General features: G+C 35.7%; 1 protein-coding gene across 1 annotated transcript; it reads right to left on the bottom strand.

Moving 5' to 3' along the window:
* Positions 1-15,831: 15,831 nt before the first annotated feature.
* Positions 15,832-20,498, bottom strand: LOC18439244 (serine/threonine-protein kinase BRI1-like 2). Its single transcript, XM_006849413.4, has one exon. The coding sequence runs from the start codon at positions 19,625-19,627 to the stop codon at positions 15,980-15,982; it is 3,648 nt and encodes a 1,215-aa protein (XP_006849476.3). The 5' UTR covers positions 19,628-20,498; the 3' UTR covers positions 15,832-15,979.
* Between the last annotated feature and the right edge of the window lie 319 nt (positions 20,499-20,817).

Genomic DNA, 20,817 nt, shown 5'->3' with positions numbered 1-20,817 from the left:
TCTATATAACGTTTTTTCCTTTGATAAAGCTCTTTTCAATTTTATGACTGTATAATTATAAACTTGAATGATGAAGTTGTAACACGTTAAATGGTGATAGGGATTTTCCCTATTATTTAATTACAATATAATCCTTTTGTAAAGTGTTATTTTGAAAAAATATCACGAGTATCCTATTTTAGTCCCATCCAAGTTTTGCAAGTACTAGTAATTGAAAATCCAAGATTTGCCGGGGGTTCTTATGAAAATGATGCTTATGCCATGGCACGAAATGATGGTTAATATTTTCTCGATAGTTGATCTGGATTGGCAATTTGATTGAATTTTAAAAACTCGACTTCCAATGTAGAGCACAACCTATAAATGTATAGGAAAAATATACAAAGAGACCATTTATTTTTAATCTAAAGAAATCACAATTATTCATGTCTGTTAGATTTCAAATTGGGTGGTTGTGAGTGTGTCATTTACCCAAGTTCAATTTTTTTTTTTCCAAACTTTATGTCACACCTCAAGGCATCCAATTTGACATCCGATAGCTGGTAGTAATTATAATCTTCTTGCATAAAAAATAAATGGTCTCATAGTATACAATTCCAAATGTATAATCAAGTTAGGGTAGAGCGATCACCTACTTCAACTAAGCATGCTTGCACTTAGAAGGCTTGATATATTTTTGGCCTTGTCTCGGGCTAGTACTACCTGTTTTGTGCCCCGTGCAAAGAATTTTCTTAAGTATATTAAATAGAAATGTACAAAGAGACTATTTATTTTTAACGCAAAGAGGTCACAATCACTCTTGTTCATCATATTTTAAATCGGGTGGTAGTGAGTGTGTCATTGACTAAATTCAAAGTTTAAAAAGAATTCTTTTCAAACTTTGTGACACACCTCAGGCCATCCAATTTAACATTTAATGACTAGTAACAATTGTAATATCCTTCTACTAAAGATAAATGGTCTCATAGTATAAAGTCCCATATTAAATATATTTTCTATATATATAGGGGAAGGCCTAGCCTAACCTAATTTTTTTTAGTCGATGCCGGGCTTTGGTCTCATTATCATAAAATCGGGTGTGACCTGAAACTAAATTTTGGACCTAGGCATGGGCCAGGCTATGAAGATCAAGACCAATCTTGGTTGGGTTAGCTAATATTGTAATAATAATATAATATCATGAATAATATAAATGTAATATGTAATATTTGATTCATGGTATGAATTATATTGTCGAGTTGGGTCAACCTAGATCCAGACCTGGACTCGGATTTGGTCAACCCGGCGGTCATGGATCCAATATGCAATATTCTTAAAGTAGAAAAAGATATTTCTTTAACAAAGGAAATTACAAATAAATATTTTTTTATTTTTGATATTTAAAAATAGCCTTATATATTTTATATCTTACAATGAAGTCCCATTTTTTTAGAAGATAAGGTGAATTTGAATTTCTATCTTTTTTTTTTCTACATATTGATTTAAGGTCAAATTTGGAATGTCCATACATCTCACTGTCATACACATATAAGTAATCTTTTAAAAAATTAAAAATAGAAAATTATCAAACTACACATCTATAATATAGAGGTATTTTAATAATTCTATTTATTTTAAATTACTTTTCATAGATATATAATGGTGAAAGATACAAACGAACCAAATTTAAGTTGCATCTGATGTAGAGCAAAAAAGATAAAATTAAAATACTTTTCATGATATAAAAAACGGTGACTTCATTGTAAAATATGAAATACATGTAACTAATTTTTTTAACAATATTAAAAAAATATTAAAAATACAAAATCAAAATACAACTACACAGTGACATTTAGGTAAAGGACAATACAAAGCTCCGGTAAGAGAACCCCTCTTTTGGCTAAGCAATCTAGCGTTCCATTTGTCTCCCTATAAATATAGGTGAAAGAGATCTCCGTCATCGACAACCATAAATATCTCAGTTTCCATGCAACCCGCTGTTCCTTTTGCACCATTTGATAACATTTTATGAGTGCCCTTTAATCATCTCATGCCTCCCAGTTTGCTTGTCATGTAGAAGTGAAGGCCAAGAAAAAGAGCCCAAAGTTCCTCATGATTTGCTGTTATATGTTGGGTTTATGTGGCCTTTAAAGGCCTAATGAGTGCCTGTAAAATGAAATAATATAGTGGAGCATAAACTCAGTGGGAGTGTGGTCCCTCGTGGACCATACTAAGCAAATGATGTTTGCTGATAGCAAATTGTGCTTGACAATCTAAGACAGCCGGTTGGGAAAAACCCATGTTACCTGGGCAAAGAAAACAAAACAAGAAGGGTTCTAATGGGTCATCCTTTGATGAGGTCGGAGCATATGCCCGGATGAGTGAGCCGAGGGACTGTGTGACTCTTGTGTGTGATGGTGGCCTACAGAGATGGGGGCCAAAGCCTCATCCATGTGCCAGCGTACGACATGCATATTGATAGATCATTCGAGAAAGCAAGTAAGCCACATTTCAGGATGAAGCGTATGTATGTGCGAGAGATACCCCTATGCACCATAGGAGCTGTGGTCGTATTAGGTCTAAGTGACATTGACTCGTTTCTAGGAGAGGACCTGAAATCCATAGACTGGGATTACGATCCCTTGGCTCATCGACCAGACTTTGGTGACCCGCTAATGAGCTCTTGCTTAGACTATGGGTCATGGGAAATACTGGGTCGGTCTGATAAAGCAAGTCAATTGAAGGTGGAGTTCCCCATGATTGTTGATTTAATTTCTAAACTATATGGATCATTTTTCCATCAAATTAATTTAATTTTTGTTTGTTTTATGATGAAAATTATTTTAAAATTATTATTTAAATTTTTATGAACCTATGGATATTTGATTTATAATTTTTGGATTTATAAAATTAAAGATATTGATTTTACAATGGTTTAAATATTTAAATAATATTCTAAATTTTTTTTATTAATTTTAAATATATAAAAATATTATGAGAGCCCATTGTGCACACAGGCCCACCATATTTCTAGAAGGTGGGGCCTATGAGTGCTTCCCTTGAGTGGCACACCCCACCCTTATTCTCTTTTCTATTTTTGTGGTGATATGGCATGCGGCCATTTCGTTGGAAGATATTGACTAAATATTGACTTGATATATCTCTGAAAGATTTTGTGGAAAGATTGAGTAGACTTGTGTTATTTTATGGTATACACAATATTTTGATTAGATTTAATTTATTTAATTTCTATTGATGAGAAAATGGTTTAGAAAATAGGGATAATGGTTCATGCACTTTCTATAATGTTGACGACCCATCTATGGAATGGATGACTCAAATCTCTCACCCCACAAGTCACCCAAGATCAATGGTTCATATTCAAGCCAAGAAAAACCATAAAAAACCCTAATCTTGTTCAAAAAATCCGTATACCATATCTCTTGTACCTAATTCTATATTTTTCTCTCATATCCTACTTAAAATTTCTCTCTCTCTTAAGAAAAGTTTATCTCTCTCATGAAAGCCAAAAAAAAAAAAACGGGGGGACACATCCCACTCTCTCATCTTTGATATCTCTCTCCCATATAGTGAAAGAACCTAAAGGTTTAGGTTATTGAATAATTCTCTCTCCTATCTCTCAATTATAGATTTATGACTAAGGGTTTTAGGGTTTAGCAAAAAGAGAATCCATCTCTCAAACTAGGTTGCTAAGGGAATTCACCTAGGATTTGAGTTTGTGATCAAAGTGGTTCATGTTCTATTGGTGTATCCACGTCTAAACTTGCTTTCCCGATTGAGATTGAAAGTTGATCATTGATCTCGTGCCATCGGATGGTGGTGACTCAATGTAGGGTGTAATAAGCCCGGTTGAGGTAATCTCCGATACTCTTTTTTTGTTTATTGTCATATTTAATTATATTTTCTTTATATTCTCAAGCATAAGAATTGTGGATATTTTTTTTGTTTAAATAAAATTGGTTTAATAGCATCAAGGTTTTTAAGATCTTGGATTTGTTAGTTTTATTTTTTTGAAGCAAGAATTATTATAATTAGACTACTTGTAAGTGATCTTTGCTAGAAGAAAAAAAAAATAAAAGAAAATGGGTGAAAAGAAGAAAAAAAAAAATTTCCGAACAAGATCGCATTAACCTTTCTTTTATTATATGCCCACAAAGTCCTTACATAGGAGAACACTATACATCCATTCCAATATCTAAGAATAGCCCCATAACTAGCTATTTATAGATTTTCAAAGGAAGATGTTAGCTACAAATAGGCCAGTACTTCGCTTAACCAAAATTCCCAAATTCAAAACTATATCTGACTTTGCAACACCCCACCCTTCTTTAGTGTTTGAGAACGAATTCCATGATATGTATTGTATTATTATTTTCATTTTATCAATGTTCACAACACCCCTTCAAAAGTTCTTCTATTTCTTTTTTTCTTGAACTCTCAAAGAATTGCCGCATGAAAAATCCTCCAAATTTTGCCCATCTTCGGAATACCCCATATGTTCATATGATCAAGGATCTCCATGTGCCTCTTGGACAACATCATACAACAACCCATTTCCATGAAAGCCCATTCACAAAGTTGTTAAGTAAAAGGACAACATAAAAAGAGATGATATCATGTTTCTTCATGCCCTTTACAAAACATACACACATTGACCATTAATCTTGTTAGTATTTTTGGTTTGAAAAATGCTTAAGTGTATTTCAAAACAACAATTTTGGTTTTATTGTTCTTTCCTAAATTGCCTTTGTAGAGAGAGAAAGATGTGGGTTTAAGTCTCACATTGAAGAGGAGACAGTTTCTTGAACTATATTTAAGAGCATGCATTCCCATGCAATATGTTATCAATCCAATGGAGAGAGGGGATGCATACGTGTGTGCGAGGGCACGCCTCTCGCTTGAGCATGTGTGTGGGTGGGGCTCGTGGTTTGTTATCTTTTTGTGAGGCCGACTCGTAGGGGGATCCAACGGTCATCTAGCTGTTGATGTGTGAGGGACATCTAACAACCATCGAGCTGTTGATGAGATGAATGCTAGTAACAGCCATAAAGTGTATGTAACTTGTAGCTGTTAGGTGGTGCATGTAACCACCACAACATTAAATGGGCAGCCTCTTGGTGCTCTATAACTAGGGCCCTCCTACCCATACGAGTAAGACTTTTGGAGCTCACTTTAGAATATGTTAACATACAATTCTCTGCATTTTCGGCAAGCAAACTAGTGGGCTAACTCTCTCTCTACTCAATTTTGTTCTTCTAAACTATCAAGACTCCGGTGTCTCATATATGGGTTCCAAACTCGGGTGAATAAAACTTAGGAACATAATAATAGACCTCTTTGTTTTCCTATATCCCGAGGATGAATTGCCCTTCTTATGCATGTCAAATACTATATCAAAGCGGGGCAAATATCGTCTTGAGATAGCGCTTCAGAGTGCCCAAAAAAAAGAAGAGTTCGAGCTTTTATTTTTTTAAATTGTACAATGTTTTCCACGTCACAACCAAAATCCAACAATTTAAGACGATGATTTATGAGTGAAAGAAAGGAGTCTGCTATGATTTCTTTGAAGGTCCTGAATCACGAATTTACGTAGACTCGAACATTTCAACGGGATGAATTTCAAGAGATAGCAATGCAATAGTCCGGTAACAAAAGATTTTTTATCCCTATTTTTCTAGATTTTAATACAAGCCAATTCAATTTGACTGTGGATTTTCTTTGGATGAATATTTTTAGTTAGCTCTATAATTTATAAGCTACCACCATCTCGGAGAGAGTACTGAAATAAGATGAAACACAAGAAAGTTAAGCTTGATTTGGTTCAACTTCAAAGATCTCTTCGAATTGAAAAAGATAATAGATTTAGGGAAAAGAAAGACGAATCAATTAATTTTTATTGTAATGCAAACTTTGTTGGGCAAAAATCAAGTGCTCCTTATAACAAGAAGCCTTTCTTTTCTAAGGTCCATAATGAAAATTATAAGGATCAAAAGTCTAATGCCAACATAAATGACGTAGTTGATGTAAAGTTTGATCTTGTTAATGAAATAAAAAACTTTGTGTGAATAGTTACTTCTTGTAATATGAGACATGGTAGATTAGGAGAAGTTAATTATGCTTCAATTGAATCTTTGGTTAAATTATGATTGATTTCCAATTGTGATGAATTAACTAAAGAAAAATAGGCAATATGTGTACAAGCTAAAATTATTAAAAAAACTTTTCCTTCGAAATAGTGAATTATTAGGACTTATACATAGTGATTTATGTGATTTAAATAATGTTTTTACTAGAGGTGGTAAAAAATATTTTATTACTTTTATAGATGTTTTTTCTAGATTCTCTTATGTTTATTTGCTTAGACATAAAAATGAAGCTTTTAAAAAATTTAAAGTTTACAAAGCAGAAGTTAAAAATTAACTTAGTAAGAAAATCAAAATTATTAGAAGTAATAGATGAGGAAAATATTTATCAAATGATTTTAATGAATTTTGTGAAAATAATGACATTATTCATCAAATAACTGCTCCACATACCCCTAAACAAAATGGATCAGCAGAAATGAAAAATTAAACTTTAGTTAAAATGGTAAATGCAATGTTTATTTCTTCTTTTTTGCCATTAAATTTGTGGGATGAAGCTTTATTATCTGCATGCTTTATTTTGAATAGAATTCTATATAAAAAGAGTGATAAGACCCCTGATGAACTTTGGTTCAGTTAAAAACATTCTTTGAATTTTTTCAAAGTATGGGGTTGTCTTGCATATGTTAGACTTCCAGATCCTAAAAGAAATAAATTGGGTCTTAGAACATCTAAATGTGTTTTTGTGGGATATTATCAAACTAGTAAAGGTTATAGATTTTTTGATTTAAATTCTAATACAATTTTAGAATCTAGAGGTGCTGAATTTTTTGAAAATCTTACATAAGTGAATTGAATGAATGAAATGGCATGCAACATGAAAATAATCACAAAAATGATGAATATGTTAAAAAAGAACATGTAGAAAATAATTATGATAAACTAATAGAACAAAAAAGAAGTAAGAGAATTAGAGGTGATCCTTCTTATATCTTTGAAACTAACTTTTATATTTATCTTGTTGAGGCTAATCAAAATAAAATTTTGAATTCGTTACCTATAGTCTAAAATGTGGAAGATTCTACATCTCTAAATGAAGCTTTTGCATCTCAAGATGCAATTTTTTGAGAGAAGCTATTAACAATGAAATGGATTCCATAATAATTAGTAAAACTTGAAAATTAGTAGATCTTCCACCTAGTTCTAAACTCATTTGTTGCAAATGGATTTTTAAAAGAAAAATGAATTCTGATGGTTCTATTAATAAATATAAAACAAGATTAGTTGCTAAAAGGTTTTAATAAAAAAGAAGGCATTGATTATTTTGACACATATGCACATGTGGCAACGTTTGCTACCATTAGATTGCTCTTAGCAATAGCCTTTATCAATCATCTAGTTATACATCAAATGGATGTAAAAAATGCTTTTTTAAATGATGACTTATATGAAACGACCTGAATGATTTACGATGCCAGGTCATGAGAATAAAGTTTGTAAATAGGTAAAATCTCTTTATGGACTAAAACAAATACCTAAACAATGGCATAAGAAATTTGACAATAGGCTGATGTCAAATGGTTTTAAGAGAAATGAGGCTGATAAATGTATATATAGTAAGAAAATAAATTCTTTATGTGTCATAATTTGTTTATATATAGATGACATGCTTATCTTTGGCTCTAATCTAGAAATTGTGGAGGAAACTGAATAGTTTATCACATCTAACTATAATATGAAGGACTTAAGAGATGTTGATGTGATACTTGGTATCAAAATAGTGAGTAAAAAAAAATATTAATCTTGACTCAATCTTACTACATTGAGAAAATGCTTAATAACTTTGAGCATACTGATAGTAAGCCAGTCTCTACCCATATATATCATCATATTAAATTAAAGAAAAATGATGGGAGATGTATATCTCAACTTGAATATGCTAGGGTAATTTGTAGTTTGATATATGCAATGACTAGCTCGAGGCCTGACATTGCATATGCGATTGGCAAGCTTAGTAGATATATAAGTTGCCAAAGTAAAGAGTATTGGGATGCTATATCTCGAGTATTAAAATATTTGAAAGAAGCTATCAATTATGACATAAAATATCTGTGTTATCCTGGAGCGTTGGAAGGGCATAGTGATGCTAATTGGAATAATGAAATCCAAGATTCACTATCAACATTCGGATAGATATTTATTTTAGCGGGTGATGCGATATCATGGGGGTCAAATAAACAATTGTGTATTTCACGCTTTACTATGAAGTCTGAAATTATTGCTTTAGACTCAGCTGAATGCCTAAATAATTTGTTATATGACATTCCATATGGCCAAAACCAATACATGCAATAACAATATATTGTGATAATCAAGCTACTATTGTGAGAACTTAAATAACATATATAATGAAAAATCTACATTTATTGCGAGACTGCATAACTCTATTATAATGTTAATTGGGGATGAAGTGATTAATGTAAAATATGTAAGATCAAAGGAAAATTTGGTTGATCATTTGACTAAAGGCCTTGCAATGGATGCCATTAGTAAGATGTCAGCAAGGGATGACATTAGTAAGATGTAAAAAAGAACGAGGCTAGAGTCCATTGAGTAATCATCTATAATAGTTGGAACTCAACTTAGTCTTTTGTAACCTCAAAACTCTAAGTTCAATGTGGTAAAAACAAACTGTACGTATGGGTAGTTTGGTTACTAGATGACAAAATATAATAGTACACATTCTAAGGATATCCATACAGTGGATAAGTCTAGTGATGACCTGTATGTTAGTAGGATGAGCTGTGCTCTTAATGTTGTCTATGAACTATATTTATAAGTCGGAGTGTTTTATATAGATGGGCACTCTTGATAGATACACCTATATAATTGTGGAAGTAATGCCGTTTCCTATGAGATGGACTCGTCTCTAGTGCACTTATGAAATTGGGATATAAGCACAAGACCCAAAACGTGTTGGTAGCTAAAAAGACACTAGAGTCGAATATTGTTTGTAAGTTATACTACAGATCTGTTAGATAAGCAACCGGGTCCAAATTTATAAGCTACCACGATACTTGATGGACTTTGTAGTGTATACTCTAAATGAAGTTCAAATTGAAAGATACTTTCATGGTATGCAAATAATATGTTCCTATGTTTTGCTTTTTATTTTGAAATAGCGAAGGGAATTTGTATTATTTTTGGTTTGAAAAATACTTAAGTGTATTTCAAAATGATAACTTTGGTTTTATTATTCTTTCCTAAATTGCCTTTGTAGAGAGAGAAAGATGTGGGTGTGAGTCCCACATTGAGAGTTTTTTGAGCTGTATTTAAGAGCACGCATTCCCATACAATATACTCTTAATACAACAGAGAAAGAAAGTGCATGTCCCATATTTCAAGGGCATGGGCATAAGGGCGTTTGATGATACATTTTGCACTTCACATGGGGCGCCCCTCGCACGAGCACATGTGTGGGTTAGGCTCGTGACTCGTTATCTTTATATGAGTTGGCTCGTAGGGGGATCCAACGATCATCTAGCCGTTGATGTGTGTGGGACATCCGATTGTCATTTAGCCATTGATGAGATGGAGGCTCGTAACAACAACCATCAAGTACATGTAACTTGTAGCTGTTGAGTGTCAAGTGCATGTAACTTGTAGTTGTTGGGTGGTGCATGTAACCACCACAACACTGAACGGGTAGCCTGTTGGTGCTCTATAACTAAGGCCCTCCTACCCATACAAGTTAGACATCTGTAGCTCATTTTAGACTCTCTCAACATACAATTCTCTGCAATTCCAGCAAGCAAATCAGTGGGCTAACTCTCTCTCTACTCGATTTTGTCTCTCTCTCTAAACTATCAAGACTCTGGTGTCTCATGTGCGGGTTCCAAGCTCGGGTGCATAGAGCTTAGGAACATTGTAATAGACCTCTATGTTTTCTTGTATCCCGAAGACGAATTGCCCTTTTAATGCACGTCAAATACTATATCGAAGGGGGACAAATATCGTCTTGAGATAGCGCTTCAATGTGCCCAAAAATAAAAAGAGTTAAAGAGCTTTTATTTTTACAAATTGTACTGTTTTCTGCACCCATTTTACCCAACCAAATTCCAACACATCTTACCCCCCCTTTTTGCCCCAAATTATGTATAGTTAAAGCCTTGCCTTGCATTACAATTCAGAGAAATGTTTGTACCATATGAGGGAGGCCATTTCACTCCTTATTAAGCATCGGCCATGACCATCTAAAACGATCATAAAAGACCAAATGATATCCAGATTTCACAATAAATATACCATCCCTTTCTACCTCCCAGGCTATTGTAAATATAAAAAATAAAACGAAAGTTATATGTAAATTTCCCTTTAATTAGAAAGGAAACCTGCTCGGATTAGTTCAAAACTGAATTAGTTCAAAACTGGTTTTGGTAATGAATATTATTTATTTAGAATTAGGTGCTATGTCCAAAAGGGGTCTAACCTCTTTAGAAAATGGGTATTTTAGGGGGGTAATACTATTTAATATATTGTTGTTTTGAACGATTAATGTTCTTTCTAAAGATTTACTTCTTTTAGAGAGACATATATGTTATCCTTTGACTCGAATCTTCTTCATATTAAGAACAGGTTTTTTAAAGCGTTTTGGTGGACATGTGGGTTCACTATCTTTTTGCTTTTGCCTCTCTCTCTCTTTCCTTTTTTTCCTTCTCTCATTCTCCCTCTCATGTGAGACTTTGCGGTAGAATAAAGCATTTGAAAGAGTTCCTGTTTGTGATGTAGAGTAAAAGCATTTGAAAGGGTCCCTGTTTGTGATGTAGAGTAAAGCATTTGAAAGAGTCCCTGTTTGTGATGTAGAAAAGCATTTGAAATATGTCCTTTTACTTTCTCCTGTGTGCATGGGTTAAAGCCAGTGATTGAAAAATCAAAATAGCTCGAGTCCGGTTGGTATGTCGCCAGTTCCAAGAAACCCAGAATGATTCTCTAGTTTTTAGATTCTATTTTATTTTATTTTTTAAATATAGCTCAAATTAAACGGGGAATTCACCAATTGGAACCAGTCCAACCAGAATCCCACCCTGGCAACTTCGTGCCCAGTTCCGATTTTTGTAACAATGGTTAACACAAACAATTCCAAAAACATAATCTAGTTTATGGAAAGAAAAGTGAAAAAGAGAAGTTCAAAGGACCAACGCCAACATAGTTTTCTTTATTGCAATGTGGGATTTGATTATTTACTTTCTTTTGGTTGGGGAAAGTACACTACAATAGAGTAGGGCTCATGTTACACCATGGACCTATTGCGTGGCATACTTTCCCTTTTAATCCCACCCAAATCAATATGATTATCAATGTGATTTGAACCCAATACACAGGGTTTGCAGCAAAGAACTCTAAACCACTTAAGGTATGAGGATTTCAATGGCACTAAGGAAAACATAAATTTCTTTAAGGATGTGTAGAAGATGAGAATACAAAAGTATATCCTTTTTAGGCAATGGTTTAAAAAATGGATCAGTGACCCGGATCGGGTTCCCAAAAAACCGATTCGGATCGGTGAATCGGCGATCCGGATCGAGAATCGGGTGAATCGGTCAGAATAAAGCTTAAAAAAAATCCGAAAAAATTATTAAAATTCATTATAAATATTGCTTTTTAGGAATTCAATAAGAAATGAGGGTACTCCATTAAAAATTTTCATGTTTTTGAATGAATATGCGAATATTGATATGTTCTTTCCCTGCATGAACCGCCATTCAGCATTTAATTTACATCACACAAAAGGATAAACATAGAATTATCATGGAATAAGTATATCAACATACATGGACTACAATAAAGCATAAAATTAGTAACATATGATCTAAAAATAAAATGATAGACGACGTTATTGTTCTTCTTGCTCACGCTGGTGCCATTGATTGAATTCGTTTAACAATTCATTGATTCGATCTAAAAACGAATCATCGATATTAGCAGGCGTCTGATTATTCCCAAATCTCTGAGTGTTAGTGTTTTGTTGTGTTCCCAATCTAAAATCCCCGAAGATTGTCCATCCTTCATGCTCACCTGTACTGTCGTGCTCATCCTTACACTGTTGCTATTGGGACTCGATATGTGAATAATATGGCTGGGATAAGCTGGCCTCAGAATCATCATCTCTCTCATTTTCTCTTTGAATAATATGGATTAAAAAAAAAAAAAACAAATTTTCAAAAAAATCGATCATGGATTAAAAACAAAAAATCACAAATTTTCAAAAAATTCTATCATGGATTACAAAAAAAAATTCGATCATGGATTAAAAAAAAAAATCACAAATTTTCAAAAAATTCTATCATGGATTACAAAAAAAAATTCGATCATGGATTAAAAAAAAAAAATCACAAATTTTCAAAAAATCCAATCATGGATTACAAAAAATTCGATCATGGATTACATAAAATTCGATCATGGATTACATAAAAATTCGATCATGGATTACAAAAAAAAACAAAAAATTCAATCGTGGATTACAAAAAAGATAAAAACAATTCGATCATGGATTACAAAAAATTCAATCATGGATTACAAAAAACTTTATCATGGGTTACAAAAAAAACAAAAAATAAAAAATTCGATCATGGATTACAAAAAAAAAACAAACATTTCGATCATGGATTACAAAAAAAAAACAAACATTTCGATCACGGATTACAAAACATTCGATCATGGATTACAAAAAATTCTATCGTGGGTTACAAAAAAAAAAAAAAAAACAAAAAATTCGATCATGGATTACAAGAAAAAAAAAACAAACATTTCGATCATGGATTACAAAAAATTCGATCATGGATTACAAAAAATTCTATCATGGGTTACAAAAAAAAAACAAAAACAAAAAATTCGATCTTGGATTACAAAAAAAAAAAAAAACAATTCGATCATGGATTACAAAAAAATCGATCAAGTATTACAAAAAAATCTATCATGGATTACAAAAAAAAAAAAAAAAAAAAAAAAAAAAAAAAAAAAAAAAAAAAAAAAAATCCATACGGGACTCACCGATTCCGTACAGTGAATCGGCGAGTCACTGTGCAGAATCGTCTGGTTCTCTCTAGAACCGGACGATTCCCGTTTTTTTCGCCGATTCGATCTGTCCATGGCGATTTCCTAGTCGAACCGGGCGAGTCCTGTTCGACTCGGTGTTTTTTTAAACACTGGTTTTAGGCTTTAAGCTTTTTGTTTAGTGGTAAAGAATGTGTCCAAAGATGGGTCAAAGGTTCTCTTACCCTTCCAAAAGAGATGCAAAGAAAACTATTGAAAAGCATGTTCTCATTTAGTGATAGCCATTTTATGCAAGCACCAAATATTAGAGGTCTTTTATATTGGGAATGCATCCCATGTGGTACAGTTTGGGCCTTTGGGCAACATTCATCCTTGCCATAAGCAACATGAGGTGAGCAAATAACTGGGTATGGGTACTTGCTCATTCCACTTCTTGTTGTAGCAAATGAAATTAATAGAGAAACTTGCACAATGAAATGTATTGCTTAAATAAAACAATGAAATTTATAGAAAATAAACAGTTTGGACTTGGAAACCCTCTTGAGTGTGTGTAATTTGCTATTGTGGAAGCAAGTTATACACTTAGTTCCCTAGGCAAATGATTGATTGTCTAGTTTTGAAATTTCTTGATCAACTTTAGAATCACTAGATTGGTATTTTCTCAAGAAAAAAAGCAATAGAACTTATGTACCTAAAGACCTAGATTTCACCATTAAAAAATTGAATTGTTTTTGATCGATCTAAGGGCACGAGGTTAGACCCCAAAATTTGGTAGCCTAAAAATACTCTCTCATGGTTTTACTGAATTTATGATATGCTCTAGCAGGAGCAAATACAACTTGGCTTTCTGTTCTTCTTTATTTTGTACTTATGTTCTCTACCCCCGTTGGGTTAGGTCGGGGGATGTCCCATCAGGTACATGTACATTTTTATTAAGATTGGATTGGCCATCAAATTAATCTTGGCCCAATCAAAACTGATTCGACTATGGTTGAATTAGATTTTAAAATAAAAATAATAACTAAAAACGTAATATTAATTAGAAAACTGCCCAACTTTCTCTAGCAGGTCGTACCAGTCAAAATCAGTGGGTCTAACCACAATAACTTTTCAAACATGAGTTTAATTAATTTGACATAACTTGAATTTTATTTTGGACCATACCTTCCAAATCATTGATCAATAGTCAGATTGGTCAAACTAGCTGGTCAAATCCAATCATAACTTTGACCCAGCGGCCCGGGCCGCTAGTCTAACCAATCTAAGATCAAATCACAGTCAATATCCATCCTTGTTTTGCTCTTCGTAAAACTTTAAAATAGTGGTTAGTAAAGAATTGATGTTTTCGTGACATTATGAAACCCAATTATAGTTGATGGAGCTGGTTTGGATTAATTTTGGGTAACACCAACTAAACGTTGGACTCTCAGACTAATTCAGCAGACTTTTCATATGTTTTTCACTTGAAAAGGCATTATATCCAGCCTGGTTCAAAAGGGAAAGGTTTCTATACTCCTTTACTGCGAAGATATATACTTTCCCCTCTATCCAGCAGTTCAATTTAGATCAAGTGAGCTATTGATCATTTGACCTAGATCTAACGTCTTAGCGTATTTTTTTTTTTTATATATAAATTATTCATTGAAATTTGATATGTGCTATCATCTCAATAGGGCGCACCTAAAACAAATAATAAAAAGAATTTTTTAATAAAATATAATGATCCAAATGCCTCTTGAATATTTCAGGAGTATTTTGGTTATTTTATTTTATTAAATTTTTTTTTATATTTTTTAGAGACACAAGTTTAAAAGAGTAATGAAAGCCCAAAATTTGGTGTCAAAATAATTTGTAAACACATAAAAATTAAAAATAAAATAGTGTAGAAACATTACATTGTGTTTGAGGCCATCTCAACCATCCTCTCAGAATGGATAGTTGGATAAAGAGAAGTATATAAGTTTTATGCCGCAGGGAAAGAGTACAAAGCTTTCCAGTTCAAAATCCTGTAGAAATTCAAAACTAGCCCCTATCTCACACTAAAAGAACTTTAAAGAAAATAAAACCATTCCCCTGGACCTTATCACTTTGTATGTAACTTGGACAACTATAGCCATGGTTTTTTACATAAGTGAAACATTGAAGACAACATGTATATTTGACATTTTAGAAAAATAGGCATTTCTTCTTTGACCTTTCCTCTTAAAATCTCACTATGAGAAAACTTAATGTCACCTTCCAAACCCCACATGGCTAAGGCTGGCAATGGACCCGGTGGTTAGGCCTTGTAAAACTAAGGCCTAAGCCACAAAGTGTTGCCCGAGGGCTGAGCCACCACGGCCCAAGGGTAGGGCTGGGCCGAGCCTAGGCCACGGCCATGACAGGACTACCCAGACCTTTGTTTCTTTTTTTTTTGTTTACCCATGAAGTTTATCAGGCTCAGCCCAGCCCTCCCCAAGCTACTTCGGCCTCATCAAGGCCGTGCCAAGCTCGGCCCAGGCCTTTAGAGATGAGGGATGGGCTAGGGCAAGGCCTCTGGACTCGTTACTTGCCGTACTCATGGTCAATTTTGAAATTGACGCATTTGAAACTTGCATCTATGTTAGACATTGTCGCACAATATCTGCATCTTATGTAAAATAAATCATCATCAGTTGGAAGAAAAGGGAAAAGGCAAAAAAATAAGAGACAAATATACAAAATAACTAGTCATATTGCACTTCCCTAACCCTAACATTAGTAAACCAAGACAAAATCAAAATACACTTTATACTAACAATGTCTCCATGAGAAAAATAATATTAACAACATTAATAATAACAATAAAATCAACACTAGTAGATCTAAACCCTAGAATCCCCCTTCTCCTCCTCCTCACCCAGTTGTGGAACTCCCTCTATCTCCCTCAACAAAGACACCACCTCCAACATATTAGGCCTCCTTGATGGCAAATCCTCTACGCACCTCATAGAAATATCCAGATACCTGCGCATCTTTTCGACCTCATTTTCCCCATAATTGCCTTTCAAATTCACATCAATTACCTCCATTCCCCTGCCTTGTCGTACGTGTGCCTTGACCCAACCCACCAAGTTGGTCTCACCAAACTCCTCTTTATCAGTGGGCCTCTTACCTGTCAAAATTTCAAGCATGACGACTCCAAAGGAGTACACATCTCCTTTGGCTGTGCACCTGAAACTTTGGTAGTACTCAGGGGGAACATAACCTGGAGTTCCAGCTAAAGTGCTCACACTTAAATGTGTATCAAGGCAACTTATCAGACGAGCCATGCCAAAATCTGAAACCCTAGCTTCCATGAATGAATCTAAGAGAACATTGCTTGATTTCATGTCCCTGTGTATTATATGGGGAATGCAGTTATGGTGTAGGAAAGCCAGTCCCTTTGCTGCTCCTTTTGCTATCTTCTTTCTCAGCTCCCAGCTCAAAAACCCACCTGTCACAGTTGGCTTTTCGATGGAAAAACCGGTCTTTTCACTGGAAAATGCCATCAATGGTTTTTCCTTCTTATCATTGTAAAAGGCCATCTTTTCGTTTCCTGCATTCTCCTTGTTTTCTCCATGAAAGCCCATCTTTTCATTTCCTGAATTCTCCTTCTTGTCCCCATGAAAACCCATCTTTTCATTGCCTGGGATCTCCTTCTTTTCGCCAGAAGTACTAGCCTTATCTCCGAAAAGCTTGTTCCTATCACCATGGAGCATTTCCTCAAGGCTGCCAAATTCCATGTATTCATAAACCAGAAGCCTTTCTTCTCCAATTTTGCAGTAACCCAGGAGTGGAACCAAGTTCCTGTGCTTGATTTTGCCCAAGGTTTCCATCTCCGCCATGAATTCTCGATCGCCTTGACAACTCAAACGAATGAGCTTCTTAATGGCAACGCTCGATCCATCCTTTAATGTGGCCTTGAACACTTCACCAAAACCACCAGACCCTATCAAACTCCCCGCACAAAACCCATTAGTGGCCTCGATAAGCTGAGAAAATGTGAGCTTTCTCAGTGGCCTTTGAAAAGTGGCCACATTTATACTGAGAGGCTCCTTCTCTTTTCCAATCTTCCATGTCGTTGCATAAGACGCTTGCAAGCTATTGATCATGGCTGCCTTTGCAGCAGCTGCAGCTCTCCTCCTTCCCCTTACAGTAACAGCCCAAACAATCAAAACACAGGTCGTAGCCATTGAAACAAGTATCCCCAAAACCATACTATTAGCCCAAGTGGCTGGCCTGGGCTTGACCGGAACTTCTGCTGAGTAATTACCAGAGCCATTTAAACTAGGGTTATCACTTTGACAAGGAGCCAATGGCACCCCACAAAGGCCTGGATTGTCTCTGTATTGCGAGGCAGGCAGAGTGCTCAATTGACCCCTTGACGGTATCGGCCCTGTTAGTGCATTATCAGAGAGATCAATTTGAACCAAGAATGTGAGGTTAGAGAAACTCTCTGGTATTCTCCCCTGTAAATGGTTATGAGATGCGTCAAAAACCCCAAGATACCTCAAATTTCCAAGACTTGAAGGAATTTCACCTGTGATTTTGTTGTGTGAGAGCCCAAGAACTTGAAGAACAATCATGGAGCCGAATTCCTCGGGTATACTTCCATTGAGATTGTTATAAGAGAGATCAAGGTACTCTAGGCTTTGGTAATGGGTCCAATCATTTAAAGCAGCTCCAGAATAAAGCCTTGTAAAATCACAGGTTTTCAAAGTGGGCACCTGCAAAAGCCTCTCAGGCCTAATTCCTGCAAACTCAAGCAAACCACCAACTCCTTTGCATGAATTCCCAACATTTCTAACAAAGGCCAATGTATTACCAGAAAGAATACCACTTAATGGCTTTTCATTTGGTTTCCGTCCAAGATAGGCCGGAATCACGCCGGAGAGCTGGTTGCTATTAAGATCAAGCCAAACCAAGCTACTGCAATTTCCAAGCTCTTTAGGAATAACCCCACTAAAGCTATTGTTAGCGAGTTGGAGAATTGCAAGCCTTTTTAGTTGCCCAAATTCCGGAGATATTTGGCCTGAAATTCCATTACTAGTGAGCGAAATCCACTCCAAATTGCTAGAATTGAAAATTTCAGGCGGCATTTGGCCAGAGAGGAGATTGTTGTTCAAAATCAAGGTCTTTAGATTGCTGCAATGGCCTAGCTCTTTTGGGAGTGGACCAGAGAGGCCGTTAAACCAAGCCATAAAGTGCTCCAAATTTTTGAGGCCACCAAATTCAGGAGGTATGGTCCCATTAAGATAGTTGATACTGAGATCAATGGTTTTAAGATTAGGACATTGAGCAAGACTCGGTGGAATTCCACCAGAAAGCAAATTATCCGGCAACCTGAGCTCCTCTAACAAAGCAAGACCAGGGCAAAGGTTTTCAGGGATATGGCCAGAAAGCTTATTGGAGCTGAAGTCCATAACTTTGAGGTTTTTGCAGTTGGAAATGGAGGCTGGAATTTCACCTGAAACGAAGTTATTGCTCATGAGAAGGGTCTCTAAGGCTTGCAAGTTTCCAGCAATGGAGTCATCAAAAGGTCCGGATATGTTGTTGTTGGAGAGATCAAGGAGTTTCAGAGAAGAGCACGGAGAAAATGAAAGAGGAAACGAGCCAGAGATATTGTTAGAAGAGAGCCTCAATTGCTGTAGAGTTTCACAGCTATTGGCGAGCTCTTGGGGTATGATCCCATTCAAATGGTTTTGAGAGAGATCAAGACTCTGCAGTTTCGTGAAGCCCTTGAAGGAGACGGGGATTCCCCCGGATAATCCATTAAAGGAGAGATTCAAGGTGTTGAGGTTATAACAATCTGATAAACTCGATGGAATCTCACCGGAAAGAGTGTTTTTCGACAAGTCAAGATACAAAAGGGCATTACAAGAGTTCTCTGACCAAATGGGCCCTGAGATATTGTTGTAAGAGAGGTCGAGAAACTGAAGATTGTCCGAAATTCCCTTAGCCAAGAGATTCTCAGGCAAGGATCCAGAGAGGTTGTTATGAGGGAGTTGCAGGGAGATGAGGTTCGGGTTATTCAAGAACAGGCCCTCAGGAACAGAGCCAAAGATTCCATTGAAAGATAAATCAAGGTACTGCAAACTTGGTGGCAATTGAACGAGAGAAGAGGCATTAAGAAAGAAGGAATTGAAAGAGAGATTAAGGACAAGTAGGGAGTCCATCGAAGCCAAGGTGGTTAAAGGAAGAGAACCAGAAAGTTCAGCTTGGCTCAGGTCAAGTTTTGTTACTCTCTGTGAAGTGCAAGAAACTCCATACCAGTTGCATTGGCCTTTGTTGGGTACCCACCCGTGCAAAATTCCCTTTTTGTCCTTCTCGACAGCCTTCTTGAACATCAGGAGGGCCTCGAAATCGGTCTTTTCGCCATCCGAGCTATCGACATGTCGAACAGAAGGCAATAAAACGAGGAAGAAAATAAGGACAACAAGAGCTCTAAGTTTTCCGTCCAAGTCCATTGAAGACGAGAGTGTAGAGATCATGGCTCGTTTTTTGGCATCGGTGTTTTAGAGAGAGAAAAACTTGAGGATTTTTAGAGAGAGAAGAATGGAACGAGAGCCTAGACAACTCTACTCTGCTAAAGGGAAGCTACCAGGTGAATGAAGCGAGGGAAATCTCGTACAGGGAGATGAGGTCCAACTTAAGGGAGGAAAAGCTAGTGAAGGAGAGAGAGAGTTTTTAAATAAGTAGAGAGAGAAAGAGGGAGGAGATGAGAATAAAGAGGTGGGGCTCGAGGGGGGAGAAAAACAGGTATGAGAGAGAGAGATGGGGTGGTCAAAAAGAGAGAATCCGACAGGAGTGGAGTGAGGAGGAGTGATAAGGCGTTTTGGATATGAGAGATGAAAAGGGGAGTCAGTCGAGAGAGAGAGAATGCTTTAAATCGAAAGCTTGGCCTCCCACCGTTGGTAAAGTCAAGTTGCACGAGGAATGGGCCCATTGCCTCATTTTCTTGGACTCCAACCACGCCTTGCAGCCTCGAGTGCCACACTTGAATTGCCCAAAACATCAAAAGTAGATTCTCTCTCTCTCTCTCTCTCTTTCTTGTCAAGTCTCTCTCACTCTCTCTCCTCTCTCTTTCTCTTTCTCTAATGTGAAGTCTCTCTCTCTCTCTCAATATCTCCTCTCCATCATAGAAGTTACATGATGCTTGCTCTCATTTCGACCTGTCACTTCGTATACAGTAATCCACGTTACTCTCTCTCTCTCATGCTCGACGTTCCATTACATGAAACTTACTGTTACAGTGGGAAAAAAAAAAGGATTTTAAAGGATTTAGATACATGTTCAAGTGTTGTGTACTATTTTTTTAGTTTGTTGGAAATTGATTTAGATACATCATGGATATTATTGTGGCCGAAAGTGCTTTACACATGAAGATTCGAGATGAAGCTTTATTTTGTTTTCATTAAGCCAAGGTTCCATAAAAATTCCATCTTTTTTTCTTTTTTTTTGGTGGCAAATCAATGGGGAATTTGGGCCCAAAGAATACAGTATTGGAATTATATTACAGCATTGGAATTATATTACAGCTCTCTTATAAGGAGTACTTGCAACGTTATATAACCAAACAATCCACAACCACGTTCGATTCTTGATGAGTGTGTGAAATCTCTCATTTTTTACCAGTTGACGATGGCATGTAATGGCAATTGAATCTGCTACAGAACTGGAT

The sequence above is a fragment of the Amborella trichopoda genome, chromosome 4, assembly GCF_054954075.1.
Source record: "Amborella trichopoda isolate Santa Cruz 75 chromosome 4, AtrichopodaSantaCruz75HAP2 v2.0, whole genome shotgun sequence".
NCBI lineage: Eukaryota > Viridiplantae > Streptophyta > Magnoliopsida > Amborellales > Amborellaceae > Amborella > Amborella trichopoda.
This window is presented reverse-complemented; position numbering and strand designations above follow the sequence as displayed.